This window comes from Balaenoptera musculus, chromosome 1, assembly GCF_009873245.2.
Source record: "Balaenoptera musculus isolate JJ_BM4_2016_0621 chromosome 1, mBalMus1.pri.v3, whole genome shotgun sequence".
Lineage (NCBI taxonomy): Eukaryota > Metazoa > Chordata > Mammalia > Artiodactyla > Balaenopteridae > Balaenoptera > Balaenoptera musculus.
Genome location: NC_045785.1, coordinates 95,449,063 through 95,471,959, shown reverse-complemented (window position 1 = coordinate 95,471,959; position 22,897 = coordinate 95,449,063). Strand labels below are relative to the sequence as shown.

The following is a 22,897-nucleotide window of genomic DNA, read 5'->3' as shown; positions in this document are numbered from 1 at the left end:
AGCAAGAGGGCTTGGCCAGAGCAACGTGAGCACTCACGCTCCCACCTGCCGGAGTGTTGGTGGCTGACTGTCTAGCTGAGTCTTTCTCAGGCTTGCCCTTAGCTAAGAGCTGCCTTGCTCAAAGTCACACCCTCTTCCCTGGGGTGCCCACATCTAAAGACTGGGAGACGAGCAAATATAGTTTCGCCTTGCCTGATTTCAGGAGGGGAGAGCTGAACGGTGCACTATGGCATCTACCAGGGTCGGGGGAGGGTGAGACTAGAGAGGCGCCTAGGGAGCAAAATTTAAGGAGGCCCCACTCTCAGGTTCACACAAACCCAGAGTTCCAGAGGTTTATGGTCATGAATTTAAAGAGATGCCAGTCAGCATGATTGTGTATTTTTTCTGGTCATGTGCAGGCACAGAGTAGGCTGAGAGTTGTATTTAAGTAGGACTAGGGTATTACTAGACAAGTATGATGGAGAGAGACTGCAGCAAGGGAATTGAGAGTGTTTACAAGGAAGTGATTTATAATATTGGAATGTGGAAACTAAGCTGGGTGGGCAAGGAAGTGAGGCTCGCTGCCATGTCTCACTACCACGGAGGCAGTGGGGACTGCAATGCAGAGGGAAAAGTCAGCAGGAGCAATAGGCTGGAGAACCCAGTGGAGTTAAAGTATTGTCGGAAAGGATATGAGAGGGAAGTAAGCAGAAAATGGAGGAGTTGGTGAGTAGAGGATGGGATGTTTGAAATGGAAACTCTGGAGAAGTTTCAGTTATTGGTGATGGGCCAGTTCTAGGATGTAACTATGGGAGATGGTAGCTGAGGTCAGGTGGAAGAAAAACATCATTGGAAGTCAGGTGATCAAGAAACTGAGAGGCCCAAGAATTGGAAAGATTGTTCAATGGGTATTGGAATTACTAAGAATTCTAACAGTAGTGAGGAAAGAGGTATTGAGACGTTTGTTAAACTCTAAGAATTAAAATACTAGGGGAGTATCTTTTGAGGTCTGTGAATGACATGAACAACTGAGGGATAATGGATGGTATAATCTGATGATATGAACTTTAGAGGAGCTGGGAGGTTCAGGGAAGAGGGAGAAACAATGATCTGGAAGTACAATGATTTTATGTTAGTAACTGATTTCTGGCTAATGTCAACTTCTTAGTTGTTGTCAAACAGGTTATGTGTTATTGCTGAGCAGTTCCATGGGGAAACAATGTATATAAAGCACTTGTTTTGTAATATAAATTTACTTTAAAATTTTGAATTACTAAGTTTACCAACTGTCTGAAATTCTCCTTTCAGGAATGGGATTCCGCAAAGCAGTAAATGCTTGAGTTTTGGTGCTGAGGGGTACGGAGCTAAGACGATGAAGAGGTGAAGCGGTTATAAGAGTGAGTCTGTTTAGGGAATTCCCTAGTGGTCCAGTGGTTAGGACTCAGTGCTTTCACTGCTGGGACCAAGTTCAATCCCTGGTTGGGGAACTAAGATCCTGCAAACTGCACAGCGTGGCCAACAAATAAATAAATAAAATCAAGTTTAAAATTAAAAAAATAATAATAAGAGTGAGTCTGTTTAAACATTCTTAGTGTACTAATGGGGTAATACTAGGAAAATCAAGATTAGTCAATCATCCAAAGTCCAAGAGAAGGGCTGAAAAATAAAAGATAAAGACAAGGACTTCCCTGGTGGCACAGTGGTGGGGTGTCCGCCTGCCAATGCAGGGGTCACAGGTTTGATCCCTGGTCCGGGAAGATCCCACATCCCGTGGAGCAACTAAGCCCGTGCGCCACAACTACTGAGCCTGCGCTCTGGAGCCTGTGAGCCACAGCTACTGAAGCCCGCAAGCCTAGAGCCCGTGCTCCGCAACAAGAGAAGTCACTGCAATGAGAGGCCCGTGTACCGCAACGAAGAGCAGCCCCGCTCACCGCAACTAGAGAAAGCCCGCGCGCAGCAACGAAGACCCAACATAGCCAAAAATAAATAAATTTTTAAAAAAGTTAAAAAAAAAGATAAAGACAAGGGGTTGGAATGAAAGAGAGAGAAAATTTTAGGATGTTGTATAACAAGTCATCAGCTTTCTAACCCACAATACCTGTGTCCATGTTTCTTGACATCCAACCTCCTTTACTAAGCTAACGTTAAATATTTTAGTTTTTGTTACTTAGTCTACAATTCCAGATTTCAAATCTGTTACGCTAGGATTTGTTTCGCTGAGAGTGACAGAACACCTATAAAGAAAGTGGCTTAAACGGAAGTTTCTTTCTGATATAAAATATTGGAGCAGAGCATCCAGGAGTGTATGGCAATTCTAGTCCATGGAGTCAGAGACCCAGGCTCCTTTCAATTCTTTAGTTGGCCATCTCTAGAATGAGGCCTTCTTTTTATTGATCCAAGATAAAGCTCCAGGTATCATATCAAATTTCTAAGCAGCAGAATTCAGTAAGGGGAGAGGGAAAAGAAAAGATGAACTATATGCCAGTAAGCTCTTAAGAAAGGTTCCTTCTGCCACTTACATCCTGTTGGTCAGAAGTTGGTCTCATGGCTATGTCAACTGAGCTGAAAGGAAAAAAAAAAGGGATACACAGTCAAAAAATTCTATTGCTATGGAAGAAGGGAAGAATGCAGACTTAACAGTGGGCAGTCTCTGCCACACGAATGAACAAATAAGGTATAAGCATAAGGCATAAGCTTAGGGCAGAATTTGCAACATTTAACGGAAGGATAAAGAGAGAGGAGTAAGGAGGAAAATGGGATAGATGTGACTGCAGCTAATCTTATAGTTTGGGGAAGAGAAGGCAGCAAGTATAGGGACTTTTCACTTGATAGTCTCTACGTGAAGTGAGTATGAGTATGGAGGTGGAGTAGGGGACTTAAGAAACTAGTGAAGATTTGAAATACCCATTGTAGGGGAAATAAAAAGAATTGTTTAGTGATATAGAAGGAATACAGAGTAGACTTGATTGTCCAGGAAAAGACTGGACACTGAGATTTATGGTTGTCCTCATTCATACTCCATTCTTCCACTATAGCTGTACCTCCCCCTTTTGCTTTTGGGGAGACCATTTCTACCAAGGAAAAGGAATTGTACCTAGGACTTCTTTTTTGACTTCCTTGCCAAGTCCAATCAAGTAGATGACATTTTCTTACTGGTGCCGAGCGCAGATAAGAATTAAATGTCAAGGAAATTGACAGGAAGACCTTCACTGATCAGGGATCCCTGGTGGTTACAATAAAACAAACTAGAGGGGCTTCCCTGGTGGCGCAGTGGTTGGGAGTCTGCCTGCCGATGCAGGGGACGCGGGTTCGAGCCCTGGTCTGGGAGGTATCCCACATGCCGCGGAGCGGCTGGGCCCTGTGGGCCACAATTGCTGAGCCTGCGCGTCTGGAGCCTGTGCTCCGCAGCGGGGGAGGCCGCGATGGTGGGAGGCCCGCGCATTGCGATGAGGAGTGGCCCCCGCTTGCCGCGACTGGAGGAGGCCCTCGCGCAGAAACGAAGACCCAACACAGCCATAAATAAATAAATTAATTAATAAGTAAATAAATAAAAATTAAAAAATTAAAAAAAAAAAACAATAAACAAACTAGAGTTAGGCTCATGGTTCCAAGGAAGAGAAACTCAGGCTATCTTATGGGAAACAGAGAAATTGCAAGAATACCCACTGACCATACTGGAAAACAAAAAACATTAGAAAGCCAGCAAGAAGCGAGGCAGCTTCAGGGTAGTTATTTATCGTGGTATCTCTTTCACATGAGCCTCTTCATATCACAACTATACATTCTTCTAAGGACTGGACAATTCTTAGCTCTCAGTCAAAATTCTAGAAGGGGCCAGTCTGATTCACTTACATAATTCTCAACAAACTTACTGGGTTGAGTCCTTTATACCAGACTACATCAGGGGTTGTCAACCAAACTAATGAAGTGGCTCCCTTATGATTGGTATCTTAATCCACTGTATCAGTCAGGGGGGATACAGAAAACACAGTAATTTGAACAAGGAAAATTTTATATAAAGAATTACTAACCAGCAACAGGGGATTAATTACTAAGGGTAAAGAAAGCTCTTAAGAATACAGAAATAGCGGCTATAGGAGCAGCCACTACCTCTAGGACTGAGGCAGAGGACCCAACGAAGGGGCAAGTTTTGAAGTTTCCATTGCAAGGCTGAGATTCAGATTTTGTTGGAGAGGGTGTGGCTGCGACCCACTGAAGCCCAGGGCTGGAGAGGAGGGCGTGTCAACAAAACTAGTTAGGAAGCCACCCCACTGGGTGTGCCGAGACTTATTGGGAAGTTGCCAGCTGGTGCACCAGCAAGACATGCTGGGAAGCTGGCAGGGGGACCAGTGGACCTGCTGGGAAACACCCTCTTTTGAGGTGCCACTGGGTGTCCTACATGCCACTGGCCCCTACACACTGCAAAAGCAAGAAAAAAGAAAACACACCAAAAAGAAAACACACAAGAACCAGGAAGAGAAGCTCCTTTCTTCTGCAGCATCCCTTCAGCATCTTCTGACAAGCTTAACAAAACTTGCCAGCAAGCAAAAGAGAAATATTTAAAGGGCTCAGCTCCTGTATCACAAAGCAGAGCAATGAAGGGTGGACTTAGGAGCCAAGAAATAGATAACCGGCACATCCACAAATCAGTGGTGGTCCCTACACAAGGCTCAGTATAATGCAATTTCCCAGAACAGGGGTCAGAGACGGAGCACTTCATTCCGGAAGAAATGTTCACTGGATCAATACTTGGATTGGCTTAGATGAGTCCAACATCGAAGAAATTTCCTCTTTTGGTACTATTGAATATCAAGGACACTGGTGATTATAGAATTTCTAAATAGGAGGGAAGGAGAGAGGGCAAGAGTACTTCTCTTGCCAGCAAGCACTGTCATTTTTTGTTTTCACTTAGTTTATTCAAAATGTTAGGAATTTATTTGTGGGTGGTGGCTAAATCCACTGACTCAATAGAGAAATAATTCGGCTTCAGAATGGCTAGAAAAAGTACTGACAAAGGAAAACAAGCTTTATAGACTAGCGGACTTTAGGTGCTTGCGTATCAGGGAAGCTTACATGAGGATTTTCCTGATTCTTTTTTTTTTTTTGGCCACACCACGCGGCTTGTGGGATTTTAGTTCCCCGACCAGGGATTGATTGACCCCAGACCTTCGGCAGTGAGAGCAAGGAGTCCTAACCACTGGATTGCCAGGGAATTCCCTACTTTTCCTGATTCTTGTAATAAAACATCATGGCTTGTATGTTACATTAACTGCAAAAAAGATCAGCTGTTCATCTTGAACAAGTGTAACTCATTTTTCCAGTAGGCTGAAAAGACACCACCCCCCAAACCTGAATACATTTTACCTGTGCAATACATTATGGATCATGATTATGTAACAAATTCAACTATCAATGCTCTGAGAAACAGAATAATGGATTTCAAGTCAGCTACAATGGTAAAGATTTCCAGTTGATTGTATTCATGCTGTCATGTTTCCTACAGTTGACAAATGTTGATGGCCAATGATCCTAAAGTGAAAAATGCCACTTCAGAACTATTTGCAAGGTTCAAGGAGATCTCACAGGATATGATGAAGGAATTTCAGAGACTATCAAGAAGTATTCCTTCCCTATAAATTCAGCTCTACCTTAGATGCTGTCATTGGGTTAGCCATTCAAGGCTGAATCCAACATTAACAAGATGATAGAATCAGATCAGGACCAGAACCAACTTAAAGTCCACCAGCTGAACAATATAATCAGTGAGAACTGACCAACTAGTCAGTTTATATCGAGGCTGCACACTGGAAATCAGCTGAAAAACTTATAAACTGCCAGTGTCTGGGCCTCATTTCCAACTGTTCAAATCAAAAACTACTTCTATTCATAAAGAATAACTTTCAGGGGGAAGGGAATTAAGTGAATGACATTAGCTTTTTTTCCCTCCCACTTTGTCTTTTAAGTAAAAAACACCCCAGCAGCTATTGCCTTTGGGACACTCTCAGGTCCCAAATTTGCTGTTTATTCCTAACTACAAAATACCTAATCACAGATTGAAAAATCTGTAGCTTTCATTAGATTCCTAAATAGGGGCCTGTAACAGGTTAAGAACCACTACCTTAGAAGAACTAAATCCAACTGATAGATTATAAATTGGGGAGTATTAAAATGCAAATTTTGTATTTAAATCTCAAGACTGATAATATACTAGCTCATGTATAGGATTTAATTGCAAATTGAACATTAGAAAACAGATGAAGCATACTGATACATGGAAAGGTGAAATCATTTTAATAAGTTGAGAAAACTGGATGGAGGCTGCTAGTTATATTAAACTATCAAAAGCTTTTTAAGTTTTGTCAGATTGCAAGAAACAATCCTGAGACATCTTTCAGAGCCACTTGTTTTTGCAGTCTTTTAGAAAGCTACTCTCCAAATTAAGTCATGCATATAACCGGCATTAACTAGTATTATTTACATGTTCTATATACCAAAATGCTCCTCAAAAGCAAACTTTAAAAAAAAATCATAGGAAATCAAATGCTGTGTGATATTTTTGCTTCTATTTAAAATAGTTTCCACTTTTTACCAAAACACACCACTGAATTAATTATATTTCAGGTAGAACTATATTCAAAGGAGTAGCACCATCCATTCAGGTATGCTAAAATTTTCAAAGATAAATCTATTGGCTTTCATCACTCAGGAACAGTTTCTAATTTCTACATGTGTAGTGTTAATTCACTTGATGCTCAGTTTAAAAGATGACTGAATACTCTTAAAAGAAAAAACATAGCATTTTCATAGAAGAATTCCTTCATTTAATGAGATTTTTCTGGAGTTCGGTAGGTACAAATGTTAAGCCCACATATGAAGGACTTTTCCAAATGTACTCCTTTGTTCCATTTAACACTTTTTGCAAGGTGGCTTCTGGGTGCCCATCAGTTGGCCAATATGAACAGTGAGATAAAAAAAAATGTTAATATGGTATACACTGTGAGGAGACTCACTTTTAGTCCTAGCAATGACTGAACAAATCACTTTGGACCTCTATTTCTCTGTTCAAAAAAGAAATGGATGAGTTATCTTTTAAAAGTTCCTTCAAGTCCAAATTTTAAATGATTCTAATATGTAATCCAAGTGCAAAGTCCCTCAATAAGGACCTCTGATGTGAAACTAAGTAATCATCCAAAGAACAACCTAGTGACACACGTAACACCCAAGGACAAAGGGAACTGCCATTAAGAACTGTAGTAAGGATTACTGGCTATCACATACATCCAATTCTATCTACACATTTAAAATTCACTTGTCATCTGGGCACTAAGATATCCCTCTACACAAAGTGTGACTCTACTAACATTCTATTTCCACAGTAAAAATACCTTATAAATGTTAACAAATGGGGGAAAGCCAACACCCAGGATAAAGGATTTAATCCAGTATTTATTCCACACTCATGATCCTTCTCTGTAATCAGAATACAAGTCATAAGAACAATCTATCAAATAATTTGCTGATTATCTTAAATAATGCAGCATAGCATTACTTTTAATACTTCTCTGTTCTAGATTAAGTTTAAAAACTCAAACAGCAAACTTCATTATCAATAAAAAAAGTTTTGAATTTAAAAAAAGGACACTATATCAAGCTGTTTCATAATTTAAGTATTTTCCATTTATAAAAATGCTTTGGAAGCTTGAGGCTTACATCTATTTCTCTACTCATCTGCCCCACCCGCTCCCAATTTCACGTTAGTATAGGGTTGCTGCAAGAATGCTAGGCTTTAGACATTAATTTCTCCTTTTATATAGTACTTTAAACTCTGAAAAAATTCAAGAAAAAGATTACATGTCATGTATTTTTTCAAATAAAAAAGGAAAACTAAGTGAATAAATTTTAGGCATACTAATAGTGTCCCTCTGAGGTAGAATGCTAAAAGGACTTTTGATCAAATCACAGCCTAATTGAAACCTCTGCATCAGAAACTAACTTCTAAATTCTCTCTAAAGTTAACTGTGGAGAATATTAGGTTTAACATATTAACAAGAGCCTTCCAAGATAATATACAGTGGACAAGAATGTTAATCCTACAACTGCTGCCTTCGTGTACACTGAAAGCACGAAATTCTCCTGTAATAGACATCCAAGATCCATTTTCATAGTTTTTAGCATTCTATTACGAAAAGCACAGTCATGCTAACTTCAGTACACAAACCATAATCCCACACCTACAAAACAAAAATAGAATTAGTGGCATTTTATTGCCTTATACAAATTTAACCAACATGGCAACCATGCCAACGGAATTAAAACATTTCCAGGACATATGTACAGACTGTACATCTCAAAAACAATTAAACAATAAAATGCAAGAACAATCTGTGCATCATGTATCAAACTCAACAGTTGGGTGAAAACATCAATGCAATAAATGGGATTACAAAGGCACTTCCCTACACAAAAGAGGAAATGAAAATGCAGCCTACAGGGAGCTTGAAGAGTGTGTAACTACTGCACAATCTCAACTTGGGAGGAAAAAAAAAGCAGATTTAACCCAACATTTATAGGATTCAATGTGATCCACTTTTACAAAAAATTTTCACACAGTCTCATCTTTGTTTTTATGTTGTTTTTCTTGGCTCTCTGATTCTATACTTTGGCTCCTTCGGGGATCATGTTTGTCAGACTGGTCCTTACTATCACTGTGATCTCGTTTGTGGGAACGTTCTTTGCTTCTGCTACGCTTCCTAGACTTTTCTTTGCTGGGGCTATGTTCCCGTTTTCTTGATTTTTCAACACTGTCAGTTCTTCCTTGACTGCCACTTCTACTCCGTTTATTTGATTTTTCTTTACTTTCATTTTTATGTTTACTTGATTTCTCTTTGCTCCTGCTTCTACTTCGTTTCCCTGCATTTCTACTTCTACTCCTACTTCTATGTTTTCTTTCTCTGCTTCTACTTCTACTATGTTTTTTCTCTTTCTTGGAATCTTTTTTGTCATCTCTATGCCGCCTATCATCTTTGTCTTCTTTATATTTCTTTTCTTCTACCTCACCCCTACTTCTCCGTTCCTTGGACCGTTCTCTTGATCTCTCCTTTTCTCGGTCATTACCTCTTTCCTTATCATAGTCACGATCTCGTCTTCTACCTCTCTCATTTTCTTTCTCTCTTTCCCGATCCCTGTCCCTTCTATCCCCTTTCCTATCACGACTTCGACTACGGCTTCTATGTCTTTCCCTACTCCTGCTATGCCTGCGTTCTAGCCCCCGATCAATACTTCGGGATCTTCGCCTTTCTTTCTCCCTTTCTTTGGCTTCACGCTCTAGTCGCTGGCGTTCTTTCTCTCTTTCTAATTCTCGGTCAAAACTAGAAGACCCATGGCCCTCCCGATGATGGCTTCTACTTCTGGATCTTCTTGGGGACCTCCGTGGACTCAGTGATCTCCTTGGAGACCTAATATTTAGGAAAGTGGGGGAGGGGGAGAAAAAAACTTGAATGAATGAAACATACCATAAAAAATTAACTTCCATCATTGTTACATGTTAAGAATAATTAAAGCAAAATATTTGCCTGTTCTCATTTACAGATGCATAATTTTGTTGAAAATGCCCTGAAGGGCAGAAACTGGGGAAAAGGTGACAAATAGAACCTTTGTGTAAGGCATATTTTATAAATAAGTGTAACTCAAGAGTTACATCACCTTGAACGCCTGCGTTCAACATGTCTGTCTATTTCCTCAGCACTTTCCTTTCCATCTTTCTTGATTTTTCTTGGTCGGGTTTTAATCTGTTGATCGATATTCTTCTGAACTGGAACCGGAATTCTTGGAAACAAGGTAGAAAACCACTCCAGTTTTGTGAGAAAAGACCGTAGCATTTCTCCAATGGTCATTACACAGCCTCCACCAGCCTTCACATCTAGGTCCTACAGAAACACAAAAGATACCCTGGCCGTCAAAAAAAATTATCTCAATAAACACAAGAATACTATAAAAATATAACCATCTTTGGAATCTCAAATACAAAAAAATTCTAACAGAAAAATTTCAATTTGTGTACCTTTCTAATCTGGTAATGAATGATACAGAGAAATATCTGGGCTTAGTGTGTGCATGCAGGTGAGAACAAACCCTGCAGCCTCATGGACAGAAAGAGAAGTGACTTCACTCAGTTAACAAGAATATGAAACACCCCCCTACATTACTAAACTATTTGGAACAATCAACAATTTACATTCCACATACCTACTAAGTATATACTTTATTTCTGTGGACACGTTTGCACACATCATTCCTAGCAGTGTAACCTAGCTACATATGAACTACTTCAAACAATTCCTGTCTAAAGATTATCTTTTAACAGCTCTAATATAAAATGAAGCCCTAATAAAACTGGAAGCAATAGCAAACCAACTGCCATGAAGCAGTGAGGTTTCTAATTTAGAGTTATGTAGAAAATAAATAAATGAACAAATAATTGGAAACGCATAATCCATGATGACCATTGTCTCTGAAAAGGGTCATTACCGCATGAAGGCCTTCTTGCTATGCCCTCTCACAGCTCAGGACATGTTAGTCAGCTATTGTCAGTCCCAAACCTATAGTGCAAGCACACAAGGAAAGTGAGATTTGTTATCTAAACAGGAAAACAAGAGCTAAAGGTAAAACTGCTTGCACTCACACACATTTAAGTGTTCAGATATACAGTATTTCCAAATATAATCGCTGCAGATATCTAAGGAAGAAAACAATAAGTTAGCTTAAACAGAGAGCCTCAGGTTTGTAAACACAATAAAAAACAGATTAAACAGAAGCATTCAGAAACAAGCCTAATACCAATTATGAAGCGGGACATGCTTTTTAAATATAGAAGGGAAAAGTGCCTCAGCCTGAAAAATCTCATCTAAAAAGAAAAAAACTTTATAGATTGTGATTTATCACCTAACACACTTTTGGCCTCTTCTGAGATATTAAACAGCTCGTAAATAGGCCAAAAAAATGCAGAGAAAAATTCTCCATGTCTACATGAGTGAGATTTTTTTAGCTATGCATGTAATAATAAAAACACACCAGAAAGATTTCCATTAGAACTATCCTTTAATTCAACCAATTCTTTGGATAAACGTTTTAAACAGGTCGACTAAAACACCACTCAGTTTACTTTATGAACCTTAAAACATAAAGTAGTGGTGGGGATTGATATATGGACAACAGTGCTCATTGTTAAGATCCTTTTGAGATCTTGGACTTTAATACATGTATGATTTAAATCTGACACAGTAATGTTTTCTAACGTAACTTTCTGAACACATGTAACAAGCTCAAACTTATTAAGCTTGAATGGCAAGCTAGTTTCATAATTTTAAAAAAATTCTAAACTATTAAAGAAGGTTTCCTTCTAACTTTATAAAAATGTATAGTATAAGAGAGTTAGAAAGCTGGAATTGAAATATGTTGATCACCTCAAACAAGTCATCTAAACCCTCAGCCTATTTAAGTTCCACCCAGCTCCTCAATTCTGCATCCCTATGCAAGTGGGAGTATTAATGTTTGGAAGAAGTTACAGGATAAAGAACTGAAAAGTTCCAGGAAAAAAACCAATAATTAATATTTCTATGTGCATGTCTTACCATCTCAATCTTGAGCATGGCCAATTTTAAAAACTCACTATCAACTGTACAAGTCAAGATCGGTACAATACACAGAACACAATTAGAAAGAGAAAATTTTTAATAGTTACCAAAATACATCTAAACAATTTTGAAATGTGAAAATCAAACTTAAGAAATTTAACCTAAGACATATAAAATCCACCCCAGTCTTAGTAACAGGACATTAATTCCAAAAGTATGTGAGTGAAATAAATTTAAGCACAGAAAATTCTGGAAGATGTTAAACCACCAATATATAAAAGATTATTAAAAAATGAGAGTAATCAGAAGAAAACTATTACCCTTGTTGACATACCTCTTCATCATCAAGGAAGGATTCAAACCAATCCCATAGATCTGTAGGGGGCTGTGTGTACCTAGAATTATGAAAGAGTGATTAAGCTTAGGTCAATTAAAATGAGATATTTATTGAAAATGTAGAGAAATGCAGGCTCACCTTATATACATAAATCCAAGGGCTCTAATATATGGAGAGTCTGTGTGTGTTATAAGACCCATCACTTGCTTGCGAGTTAACTTCAGAGTAAATAATTTGTATAACAGGCAAAAAGCTGTAGAAACAATTCCTCCTGTCCCAACGCCTCGAACCTTTAAGGAAAGGAATTAAGAAAGAGTTGTAAAATAATTAACAAAGATACTTAAAACCAACTGATTAATCCTGTTAGGTATTAATAACAAGATATAATCCAGAACTGAAAACAGAGCATAAGAAAATGTTTTTCTAACCCCACGGAACACTTGAATTTAGATTTTTAAAAAACACAAACTAATTGTAATTTGGTATGAAACTGAAAGACGTTCAGTTTTCTGAACATAAACTTAATTATCAGACACAGAAAAACTGAAAAATGCACGTACTTCTACTTACCCCTCCGCACATCCCTGTTTGGCCAGCTGTTTTCCTGCTTCCTTTCTCCCATGGTTCAACATGTGTGACCTGAAAATAGAAAAGAGAAACACAACAAACATTCATACTTCGAATTTTTTTAAACAGTATGATTCGAGTAAACCCCAATCCATAACAGAGCAGCTCTTCTAAAAGTCTGTAAGTTGGGTATTTTGACATGATGTATGTATTTTGTTTACACACATTAAGTATGTAAACCATCTTTGAAAACTGCTTATTTAAATAGCATCAATAAAGCTACTAGGGTTTAACAAAACCTCAACAGGCTTACAGCAGAAATCCCATTAAAGTAGCTTTGTAGAGAGCAGATACATGTGGAGACAGGAAACGTCTAGTCTCATACACTTGTAAAAAAAAAAAATGATAATAATCAATTTTGTATTTTATTATGAATTGCTTAAAAAATAATTCTCATTTTAAAATGGATTTAATGCTCCAACTTAAAGCAAAAAGTATGAACAAAGTTTAAGTATTTATTCCAAAAAAACCTTTCAAATAAGCTTAATATTTCAATTTTATGGTGATTTAAAATTCCACATTATAAAATAAGGAAGAAACTTGAAGAAAGCATGCTAAAACAGTAACAGAAATTACTTCTGATGCAAAATCATGGAACCTTATTCACACATTTTTTTAAAACCACAATCAGGCATTATGTTCATTCCTGATTGAAGATGAAGTTACAAAGGCCATACCTACACGTATGTCATTCTTGGTACTGTATACTTTATTTTCAGCCTAATTATAGGAACTAATTCAATTTTTTCCCAGAATATAAACTGTATCAAAAACTGAGTAACTGTGACTTGTTATGTTCAGTATACTCAAAAATACAGGTCTTTGCTAAGGTGGGGCACCCTATAAAAACCACATACTTCACCTAAAAACAGCAAAGAAAGAATATTAGCTCTACAACAGATATGACAAAGGTATTTTAGAAAGATAAGATCCGTATTTGTTTCTCAACTTGAAACAACAAAAATGAAATCCTGTTTGTTCATTATGTATTTCTAAAACCTAATTTCCACCCACCCATGATTACACGCCATAGTCTTTTTCAGTGGCTTCAGACAGAAAAGCATGCACTTAAATGTAAGCACTACACTATTTTGTTCAGTGTACTACTGCACTGCTTTACTGTTTCATCTTCTTCCCCCAGCTTGCTGTAAAAAAGATGTTTCAGTTCCTTAAAGGCTAACCAAAGGGGTGGATGCCATACAAAATCGAGTTACAAAATTGGAAGCCTACGTATTTCAATGATTATTTGATATGGACAACAAAACCCGAGTCTTTAGTTTTATAACTAAATTTAAGTAATTTGTAGTAGAATCTTAAGTGTTTCAAAACACAGTATGTGAAATTTGAAAACAAGCTTTTCCTCTATCGCATTAACACCTGCCTACGTTATTAAACAGAACCTGCCACAAAAAGAGCAGGAACCCTATTTTCAACTGATTGAAGTTTACTACATAAGTAAAGCTAAGGGTTAAATATTCGCCATATTGTATCCATTCTGAAAAAGGCCTTACCTTTTAAAAAAACTAGTTCACGGTATTACAATTACTTACAATACCCTTGTAAGAGAACACCAAAATTTCAGTTTACTTTATATACCCAAAGTTGAACTGTATTCTCAAAATAAGATCTTCTATCAAAAGTAACTAATATCTCAAAATCCCTCAGGAGGCCTTAACTGGGGAAAAGGTGGACAAAACAAAACCTAAAAGCAAATAAAGAAAATTTCCTTAACACCTCTACAGATATATTCAGGTCACGGAAAATACTTTATGTGGTCTGTCAAGTGTTTTTAAGAGTCAATACAGGCAAAACGGATTGTATTACATCAGATGTCCTAGTTTAAGTATTTAAAGATTGTTAAGACTTATTAATATCCTTTAAAATATAAATTTACCTTAGGAGGCCTGGAATATATTTTTAAAACTACATAATTTGCAGGTAAGTGGAGAAAACCTACCAAATTCGTGAGGAAAAGACCAAAACCAATGGCCAAAAAAAAAAAAAAAAAAAAAAAAAAATCTAATTAGCCGTTCATTTAACCAGGGAAATGCATTTATGGCGATTGAGCATGATTAATAATGCATACCTCTACCTGCGACCCTGGGCTGCTCCGAGCCTCGCTGCAAGACTGAGTCAATCCTGCTAACGAAACAAGAACTGAGACAAGAGTGCAGTGAGGAGGCGCCAGGTGAGCTCCCCAGCACAGCCAAGCCAGCACCGACCCTGCCGCAGAAGCCCAGGGCCCAGATAATTCTAAATAAGCCCAATGCACAGGTGACTGAGACCACTTACTCCTGACTTCCTGCTGCGAAAATTTCCAGACCTTCGGTACATCTTTTTCCACTTGTACCTCTCCACCCTCAACCCTCCCACCCCACCCGACAAACACACTGACCATTTCCCCTGTCTGGATCGGATAGTGAATACCAACAACACGAGGCCAACACTGAAGTCAATACACGCCCTGGCCCGGGGTGAGCGGGAGAAGCACCAACAAGTTGGCGCCGCCGAGTAGATCCACGTCAAAATAAATAAATTTAAAGCTGTAAACTGGAGAGACTTCAGTTACTCGTTTCTCCTCTCCCCCACTCCTCCCGTCCAACCCCCCCCCCCAGGGGCGGGCTGGAGATTGGGGGAGGAGAGATCAATGGCGGCGGGCTCTCCCGGCCCTAAAAATCTGAAAAGGAAATGAGAGGGCGGCCCCAGTTTGACCCCTCCCTGGCGGACTACTGGCCACAGCTTCCCCCTCCGCCCAACCCTCCCCCACCTACAAATGATCAGACCTCGGGGGCCGCCTCCGCCCGTTTCCTCCGTACCCCCTCCTCGGAACTTAGTCCCCACCTCCCAGGTCCAGACGCTTCGTACCTTAAAGTAGATCTCGTCCACCACCTCGTGGTAGGTCTTGAGCTCGTAGAGCTGCACTTTGAAGTAAGGCGACGACAGGATATTGGTCAAGATCATGGGGTTGAGATTCATAGTCTTTTCGTTGCCCCACAGCGGCAGCACATTGCCCTGCTTGCCCGAGACTGCCGGCTTGGTGGCGCCACCGCCGCCGCACTGCTGCTGCTGCTGGGCCGCGGCTGCGGCCGCCTGGTGCTGCGGCTGCGAGTTGCCTGTCAGCGCGGGGCTGTTGTTAGCCATGTTGCGGCGGAAGGAAGGAGGGAGGGAGAAGGGAGGGGGAGGGGGCCAAGCTCAATCTCGCTCTTCGGGACAACGGTCCGGGACCCTACTCCATGGAACGCCGTCGGAAGATGGGGCCTCCTCGCTGTGCCCCAGCCGGGTGAGGGAAGGCAACCAGGACACCGACGAATGGACCCCGGATCGAGAGCAGAGGCCGAATCGCGGGCCGCGAGAACTCCAAGCAGAAAGCGAGCCGGCGGCCTGGGAGCGCGATCTCTTCCGCCAACTGCCCCTGGGAACAAGATGGCGGCCCCGGCGGATGTGACGCCACACGCCCCAGAGTTCCAAGCTTAGCCGGCGGCCAATCAGTGACGCCCAGCGGGGCTGGCGATTCCTCTTCCTAGTTCCGCACGTTTAGTGCAAGCTGTGGTCGCGGCGCTGGCCTCAGCTGCTTAACTCTTAGGACGTTTGTGCTCGGAATTTGGAGGCCGGGGTGGGGTTTTTAGGTCCAATTTGTATGTTTTAATGTTTGGACTGCGGCCCCGGTTTCTCCTGTCGGAAGCCGAGCAGGGAAGGCGTTCGCATGGCTGTGTGCTGGCAAATTCGTGACTCTTGACTCCTGTGGAGTAACCGAGTCTCCTGAGTTCACAGTTTTCGTATTCTCTGGAAGGGCTGATAGGACCTCACACCTTCATGTGATTCCAATGCAAAGTCTGTCCTCCGCTAGGCTGTAGTGTCCGACTGGAGATCTTATTATTTGAGCCTAAATTTATTCAACAGTAAGGGGATAACGTCTTGCTTGGCTGTTAAAAAAGCATTTTAGCATTAAAAGAGCCACTGTACCTGTAGCGCCATTTGTTACATGACTTTTTTTTTTTTAATTTTTATTTATTTATTTATGGCTGTGTTGGGTCTTCGTTTCTGTGCGAGGGCTTTCTCCAGTTGCGGCAAGCGGGGGCCACTCTTCATCGCGGTGCACGGACCTCTCACTATCGCGGCCTCTCTTGTTGCGGAGCACAGGCTCCAGACGCGCAGGCTCAGTAATTGTGGCTCACGGGCCTAATTGCTCCGCGGCATGTGGGATCTTCCCAGACCAGGTCTCGAACCCGTGTCCCCTGCATTGGCAGGCAGATTCTCAACCACTGCGCCACCAGGGAAGCCCATGTTACATGACTTCTTTCCTCCCTACTCGAGTACTTCCATTCTGCGGATGCATTCTGAGTGAATGGGGATAGAGGAGGTGGAAGAAGGTGGTGGGTACGAGAATGAGTCAGAATCGGTCTCATCTCTCAAAAGCTACTGTTAACCTAGAGAAGATTCATGGTGTTTGGGAGCTAAGAGGAGGCTACAAAAGGCACTGAAGTTTCTGCAGGTATTCATGGACTGGGCAGTTTTATTGACAGCAGCCTGAGTATATATAGAAGAAGGGAAGATCAGGCTTGTTAGAGGGTAAATAGTCTGGTTGACAGGAGCCAGGAAATATGCTTATGGGGGAGTAATGACTAGAGAGGAATTGGGCCACCTAAGTGCCTGGAATGCCGAGATGAAACATTAGGAATTTAATGACATTTAAACCCAAGGGTTACATCTATGACCCCAAAGTCACTTTAAGATGCTAATATTCATAACATTCTCTGGCTCCAATTCATTCTTCACAGAGTGTTGCCAGAGTCATCGTTCCAAAAGTGCAGAACTCCCTACTCAAAACCTTGGATGGCTCACTCAGTGTTATCCTAATTGCCAAAATCCAATGACGTTTTTCATTCTCCATCCTATTTGATTGCTCATCGTGGCACTTTCAATCATTTATTCTTGCCTAGGAACTGTTGAAGTAGGAAGTTTGAAGGTGGAGATCTTAATTTGTGGCTTATACACAGAGGAGGGGAAAGGGATAAGACAGAAACCTTAGGGAAAATCCACACCTGATGAACTTGAACCAGCAGGAGAGAAGAGACAAGCGGAGAGGTAGGAGGTAAACCGGGAGACAGTGGTATGACAATGCAAGGAAAAATAAATGAGAAATAAATGAATGATTGGAGTGATTAATATTTATAGCTGGGCAGTACAGAAGTGATCATCCTGTTTAGTTCCTTTTACATTGGAGAACTAAAGCTTTCAGAAGTGGTTTTTAACTTCCTAGTAATTTCTTGTTGTTCTATACATTAGTTTATACCAACTTACTTCCCAAGGAAAATAGATGATCCAGCCTCTAATGAGTTACTAAGTTAAAAATACAATGAAGGGTCTTCCCTGGTGGCGCAGTGGTTAGGAATCCGCCTGCCAATGCAGGGGACACGGGTTTGAGCCCTGGTCCGGGAAGATCCCACATGCCGCGGAGCAACTAAGCCCGTGCGCCACAACTACTGAGCCTGTGCTCTAGAGCCTGCGTGCCACAACTACTGAGCCTGCGTGCCACAACTACTGAGCCTGCGTGCCACAACTACTGAGCCCATGAGCCACAACTACTGAAGCCCGCACGCCTAGAGCCAGTACTCCACAACGAGAAGCCACTGCAGTGAGAAGCCTGTGCACCGAAACAAAGAGTAGCCCCCGCTCACCACAACTAGAGAAAGAGCGTGTGCAGCAACGAAGACCCAACACAGCCAAAAATAAAAATAATTAATTTAAAAAAATTTTTTTGAGCTAAGTTCTTCTTCCTTTATGTGTATTTTTTGCCTTGGTAATAACTTTATTGAGTTTACCCAGTGACACTAATTGCCAAATCCTACTAATTGCCTAAATCTTTAAAAATTCATTTACCCCTACACTCTGAGTGAAAAGCTTAGTAGAGGGGTTGAAGTTTGATATCTAAGTTTCAGTGGCATCAAACTATGTATCAAACCAGGTAGTAGGATAAAGTGTTTGACATATTCAATGAATCCCTAAAACAGTCTGAATATATAACTATTATCCCCATTAAAAAAAGTTATATTTAACTTAAGAATACTACATTGTACATAGATAAAGCTGGGAAGTTTTGGTTTGCTTTGTTTTGACACATGTACCCTCATTGTCTTAGTCTGTTTGGGCCATAACAAAATACCACAGACTGGGTAGCTTATTAACAACAAAAATTTATTTTTCACAGTTCTGGAGTTCTGGAGAGTCCAAGGCCAAGGGACAACTCTCTTCCTGGTTCATGGCTGACCCCTTCAAGTTGTGTAATCACAAGATTATAGGGATGAGGAAGCTCTCTGAGGCTTCTTTTATGAGAGCACCAATCCCGTTGGTGAGGGCTCCACCCTCATGACTTAAGTACCTCCCAAAGGCCCCACCTCCTAATACCATCATCTTTTGGGGTTAGGGTTTCAAATTCTAACTTCAGGGGTTAGAATTTTGAGGGAGGCTCTTAGGTCTATCTCAGTACCCATTAAACTATCACCACAATCAAGGTAACAACCATACATCACCCCCGAAAGTTCTCTTGTGCTCTTTTGTAATCCAATCTCTCCTTCCATCTCCATCCTCAGCAACCACTTTCTGTCAATATAGATTAGTTTGCATTTTCTTGAATTATAATAAATAAATGCAGTCATACACTAGGTTCCCTTTTTACCTGGCTTCTTTGACTCAGAATAATTTTGATATTCATACTTGTTGCTTGTATCAACAAGTTGTATGTGTGTTTGTTTTATTTTATTTTTTATTTTTTTAAAATATTTTTGAATTTTATTTTATTTATTTTTTTTATACAGCAGGTTCTTATTAGTTATCCATTTTATACATATTAGTGTATATATGTCAATTCCAATCTCCCAATTCATCACAATTGGGAAACTTTTTACTGAGTAGTATTCCATTGTATGGAATTACCACTATTTGTTTATCCAGTCATCTGCTGGTAGGCATTTGGTTTTCCAATTTTGCGCTATTCCAAATAAAGCTGCTATGAACATTTGTGTACTAGTCTTTGTGCAGATGTTTTTGTTTCTCTTGACTAAATACCTAGACATAGGCTAAATACCTAGACATATGATAGGTATATGTTTAACTTTTTAAGAAACAGCCAAACTGTTTTCCAAGGTGATTGCACCATTTTACATTCACACCAGCAATGTATGAGAGTTCCAGTTGTTCCATATCCACATCAACACTTGGTATGATGAATTTTTTTTTTTAATTTTAGTCATTCTTAAGGGTGTGCAGTGGTATCTCACTGTGGTTTTAATTTACATTTCCCTTATGGCTAATGATGTTGAACAACATTTCAGGTGCTTACTGGCATTAGTATATCTTCTGTTGTGAAGTAACTTCAAATCTTTTGCCCATTTCCTTATGCGTTTGTTTGTCTTATTGAGTTGGAAGATTTTTTTACATGATCTGGATATAAGTCCTTTGATACATGTGTTGCAGGATTTTCACACAATCTGTGCCTAGCCTTTTAAGTTTATTAATGGTGTCTTTCAAATAGCAGTTTTTTATTTTAATGAATTGCAAGTTATCAAATTTTTGTTTTGCTTATGATTTGTGCTTTTATCGTTCTAAGTGCTGCCAGCCTTAACGTTACAATGATATTCTCTTATATTTTCTAAAAGTTTTATAGTTTGGGATTTGACACATTTTGAGTTAATTTTTGCCTATGATGTGAGATAGAGTTGATTTTCATTTTTTTTTCCACATGGATATTCAGTTGATCCAGCACCATTTGTTGAAAAGACTTATCTCCCTATTGAACTGCTTTAGCACCTTTGTCAAAAATCAGTTGACCCACCATGTATGGATCTACTTCTGGATTCTACTCTGTTCCATTGATCTTTATCTTTTCACCAATTCCAAACTACCTTGATTACTGCAGCTCTATAGTAGGTTTTTTAAAAAATTTATTTTATTTTTGGCTGCATTGGGTCTTTGTTGCTGCGTGCAGGCTTTCTCTAGTTGTGGCGAGCAGGGGCTACTCTTCGTTGTGGTGTGCGGGCTTCTCATTGCAGTGGCCTCTCCTGTCGTGGAGCACAGGCTCTAGGCGTGCAGGCTTTAGTTGTTGTGGCTCGCGGGCTCAGTAGTTGTGGGTGGCACACGGGCTCTAGAGCGCAGGCTCAGTAGTTGTGGCGCACAGGCTTAGTTGCTCTGTGGCATGTGGGATCTTCCCAGAGCAGGGTTCGAACCCATGTCCCCTGCATTGGCAGGCAGATTCTTAACCATTGCACCACCAGAGAAGTCCCCTGTAGTAGGTTTTGAAATCAAGTATGTTAGGTCTTCCAACTTCATTCTTTCTTTTAAAAATATCTTTGGTTAATCTAGGTCCTTTGTGTTTCCATCAACTTCTTTCTTTCTTTCTCTCTCTCTCTCTTTCTTTTATTTATTTATTTATTTATTTATTTATTTATTTAGGCTGCACCAGGTCTTAGTTGTGGCATGCAGGCTTCTTAGTTGTGGCATGCATGTGGGATCTAGTTCCCCCACCAGGGATCGAACCCGGGCCCCCTTCATTGGGAGCACAGAGTCTTACCCACTGGACCACCAGAGAAGTCCCTCCATCAATTTCTTTAAAAAAAAAAAAAAAGCCTGGCATGTAGAAGGTGCTTGATAAACATGTATCATCTATGACTAAATGAGTAAAGAATTAAAATAATAATTGCCATGTGTAACTAAAATAACATAAATTAGATGTTCTAGTGTTTTGAACATTTTATTGTTCAAAACAAACCATAATTCTAAAGTAACAAAAGAAGCCATTGACTAAAGTACCCACGAACTAAAAATCTGAAACAATTCGTAGGTTGTAATAACAACAGTCAAAGATGTTAGACAAATCTACCCCTGTTTCCTTGGTTATGATTTCAAAGTACTGAATCAGATGAGGTATGAGTTGAGATTTAAGAACTTTAGGTGTTAGCTGAACCTATTTTAATCATTTCACAATATATGTAAATGAAACCATCATGCTGTATGCCTTAAACTTACACAGTGATATATATCAATTATTTTTCAACAAAACTGAGGGGAAAAAAGAATTATTAGGAGTTATCTAGGCAAAAAATTATATTTTAGTTAGAGCTAGCCTATGCAAAGGCTTCTGAGGCATGAAAGAAAAAAGTGTGTTTGGGGAATTGTTTGTCACCATTATAGTACTTAAATTTTTTTCCAGGGTGATATGAAAAATCAGTACAGCCATACAAATGCATACTGGCCAAATGCTAGTCCTGAATACACTGTAATTATCTGTTTATTTGTCATCTTCAGTGACCAGAGAGGGTCTAAGTCTTTCAGCTAATTATTCCCAGCAGTAGGCAGTGATTGACACCTTGAGGGTAGTAAGTAAATATTTAAAAGAAAACTGACTGCTCACAACACATTTGACACCAAATGTTTGAGGTTTCCCCTGCCCCAACCAACCAATTTGCCAGCTCTTTGGACATTAACTGCGTCTCCTATAATTTAATTAAATCCTGACACTAACTACTCGGAGTTAGCACACACTGCACAGGTGAAGGGCTCAGTCCCACAGAACTGCCCAACTTCAGGCACCAGTCACAAGCAGTGGTGAAGTGGAGCAGGACGCTGCGGGGCCCTCCTGGCTGCAAGTCCTCTCTGTGCCCCCTGTTTCTTGTTTGTAGGAAATAGGCTTCATTCAGCCTCCTTGACCTTCCCTGCGTTCCTATCGCAGCTCACAGAACTCAGAGAAACACTTTACTTACTATTACAAAGGATATTATAAAGGATATTATCCTTTATTATAAAAGAATAGCCAGATGAAGAGGTACATAGGGTGAGGTCTAAAAGGACCTCAGTGCAGGAGCTTCTATCCCCGTGGAGTTTGGGGTGCACCAGCATACGGGCACATGGATGTCTTCATCAACCTGGAAGTCCTCTGAGCTCCATTACTTAGGGGTTTTGTGAGGTTCTATTACATTGGGATGCTTGATTAAATCATAGGCCAATGAGGTCAGGGGTGGGGCTGAAAGTTTCAACCTTCTAATTACCTGATTTGGTTTAAATGACAACCAGTTTGAATCTGAAGCTATCTAGGGGCCCACCTAGAGTCACCTCACTAGCATATAAATGACACTCATTACACACACACACAAAAGATGTTCATCATTCCAGAGATCTGAAGGATCTTAGAAGCTCTTGTTTTTGGAACTGAGGACTAAGACCAAATATTATACAAAAGTTCTCCTATCACCCCTATCACTCAGGAAATTAACAAGGGTTTAAGAAGCTCTAGTGCCAAGAACTGTGGATGAAGACCAAATATATATAT

General features: G+C 40.1%; 2 protein-coding genes across 2 annotated transcripts in view; both read right to left on the bottom strand.

Moving 5' to 3' along the window:
- Positions 1 to 3,284, bottom strand: part of FNDC7 (fibronectin type III domain containing 7) — a 29,134-nt gene extending 25,850 nt beyond the window's left edge. Inside the window, exons 1-2 of the mRNA XM_036854047.1 lie at positions 3,074 to 3,284; positions 2,499 to 2,541 (exon numbers count right to left, since the gene is read on the bottom strand). The gene's annotated coding sequence lies outside the window, so the exon portion shown is untranslated. The remainder of the gene's footprint in view (positions 1 to 2,498; positions 2,542 to 3,073) is intronic.
- Positions 3,285 to 6,247: 2,963 nt separating this feature from the next.
- On the bottom strand, positions 6,248 to 16,295 carry PRPF38B (pre-mRNA processing factor 38B). Its single transcript, XM_036864803.1, has 6 exons — positions 15,442 to 16,295; positions 12,520 to 12,588; positions 12,088 to 12,239; positions 11,947 to 12,007; positions 9,682 to 9,905; positions 6,248 to 9,434 (listed from the first exon to the last, which is right to left on the bottom strand). The coding sequence occupies exons 1-6, from the start codon at positions 15,715 to 15,717 to the stop codon at positions 8,582 to 8,584; spliced, it is 1,635 nt and encodes a 544-aa protein (XP_036720698.1). The 5' UTR covers positions 15,718 to 16,295; the 3' UTR covers positions 6,248 to 8,581.
- Between the last annotated feature and the right edge of the window lie 6,602 nt (positions 16,296 to 22,897).

What these genes read in the sequence shown, in the direction of transcription:
- PRPF38B (XM_036864803.1), bottom strand. Translation starts at nt 15,717, where the DNA reads ATGGCTAACAACAGCCCCGCGCTGACAGGCAACTCGCAGCCGCAGCAC. An exon ending in AAACAGGGATGTGCGGAGGG is followed by an intron (nt 12,240 to 12,519) that starts GTAAGTAGAAGT and finishes CTTTCCTTAAAG; the next exon opens with GTTCGAGGCGTTGGGACAGG. An exon ending in GTTGAACGCAGGCGTTCAAG is followed by an intron (nt 9,435 to 9,681) that starts GTGATGTAACTC and finishes CCTAAATATTAG; the next exon opens with GTCTCCAAGGAGATCACTGA.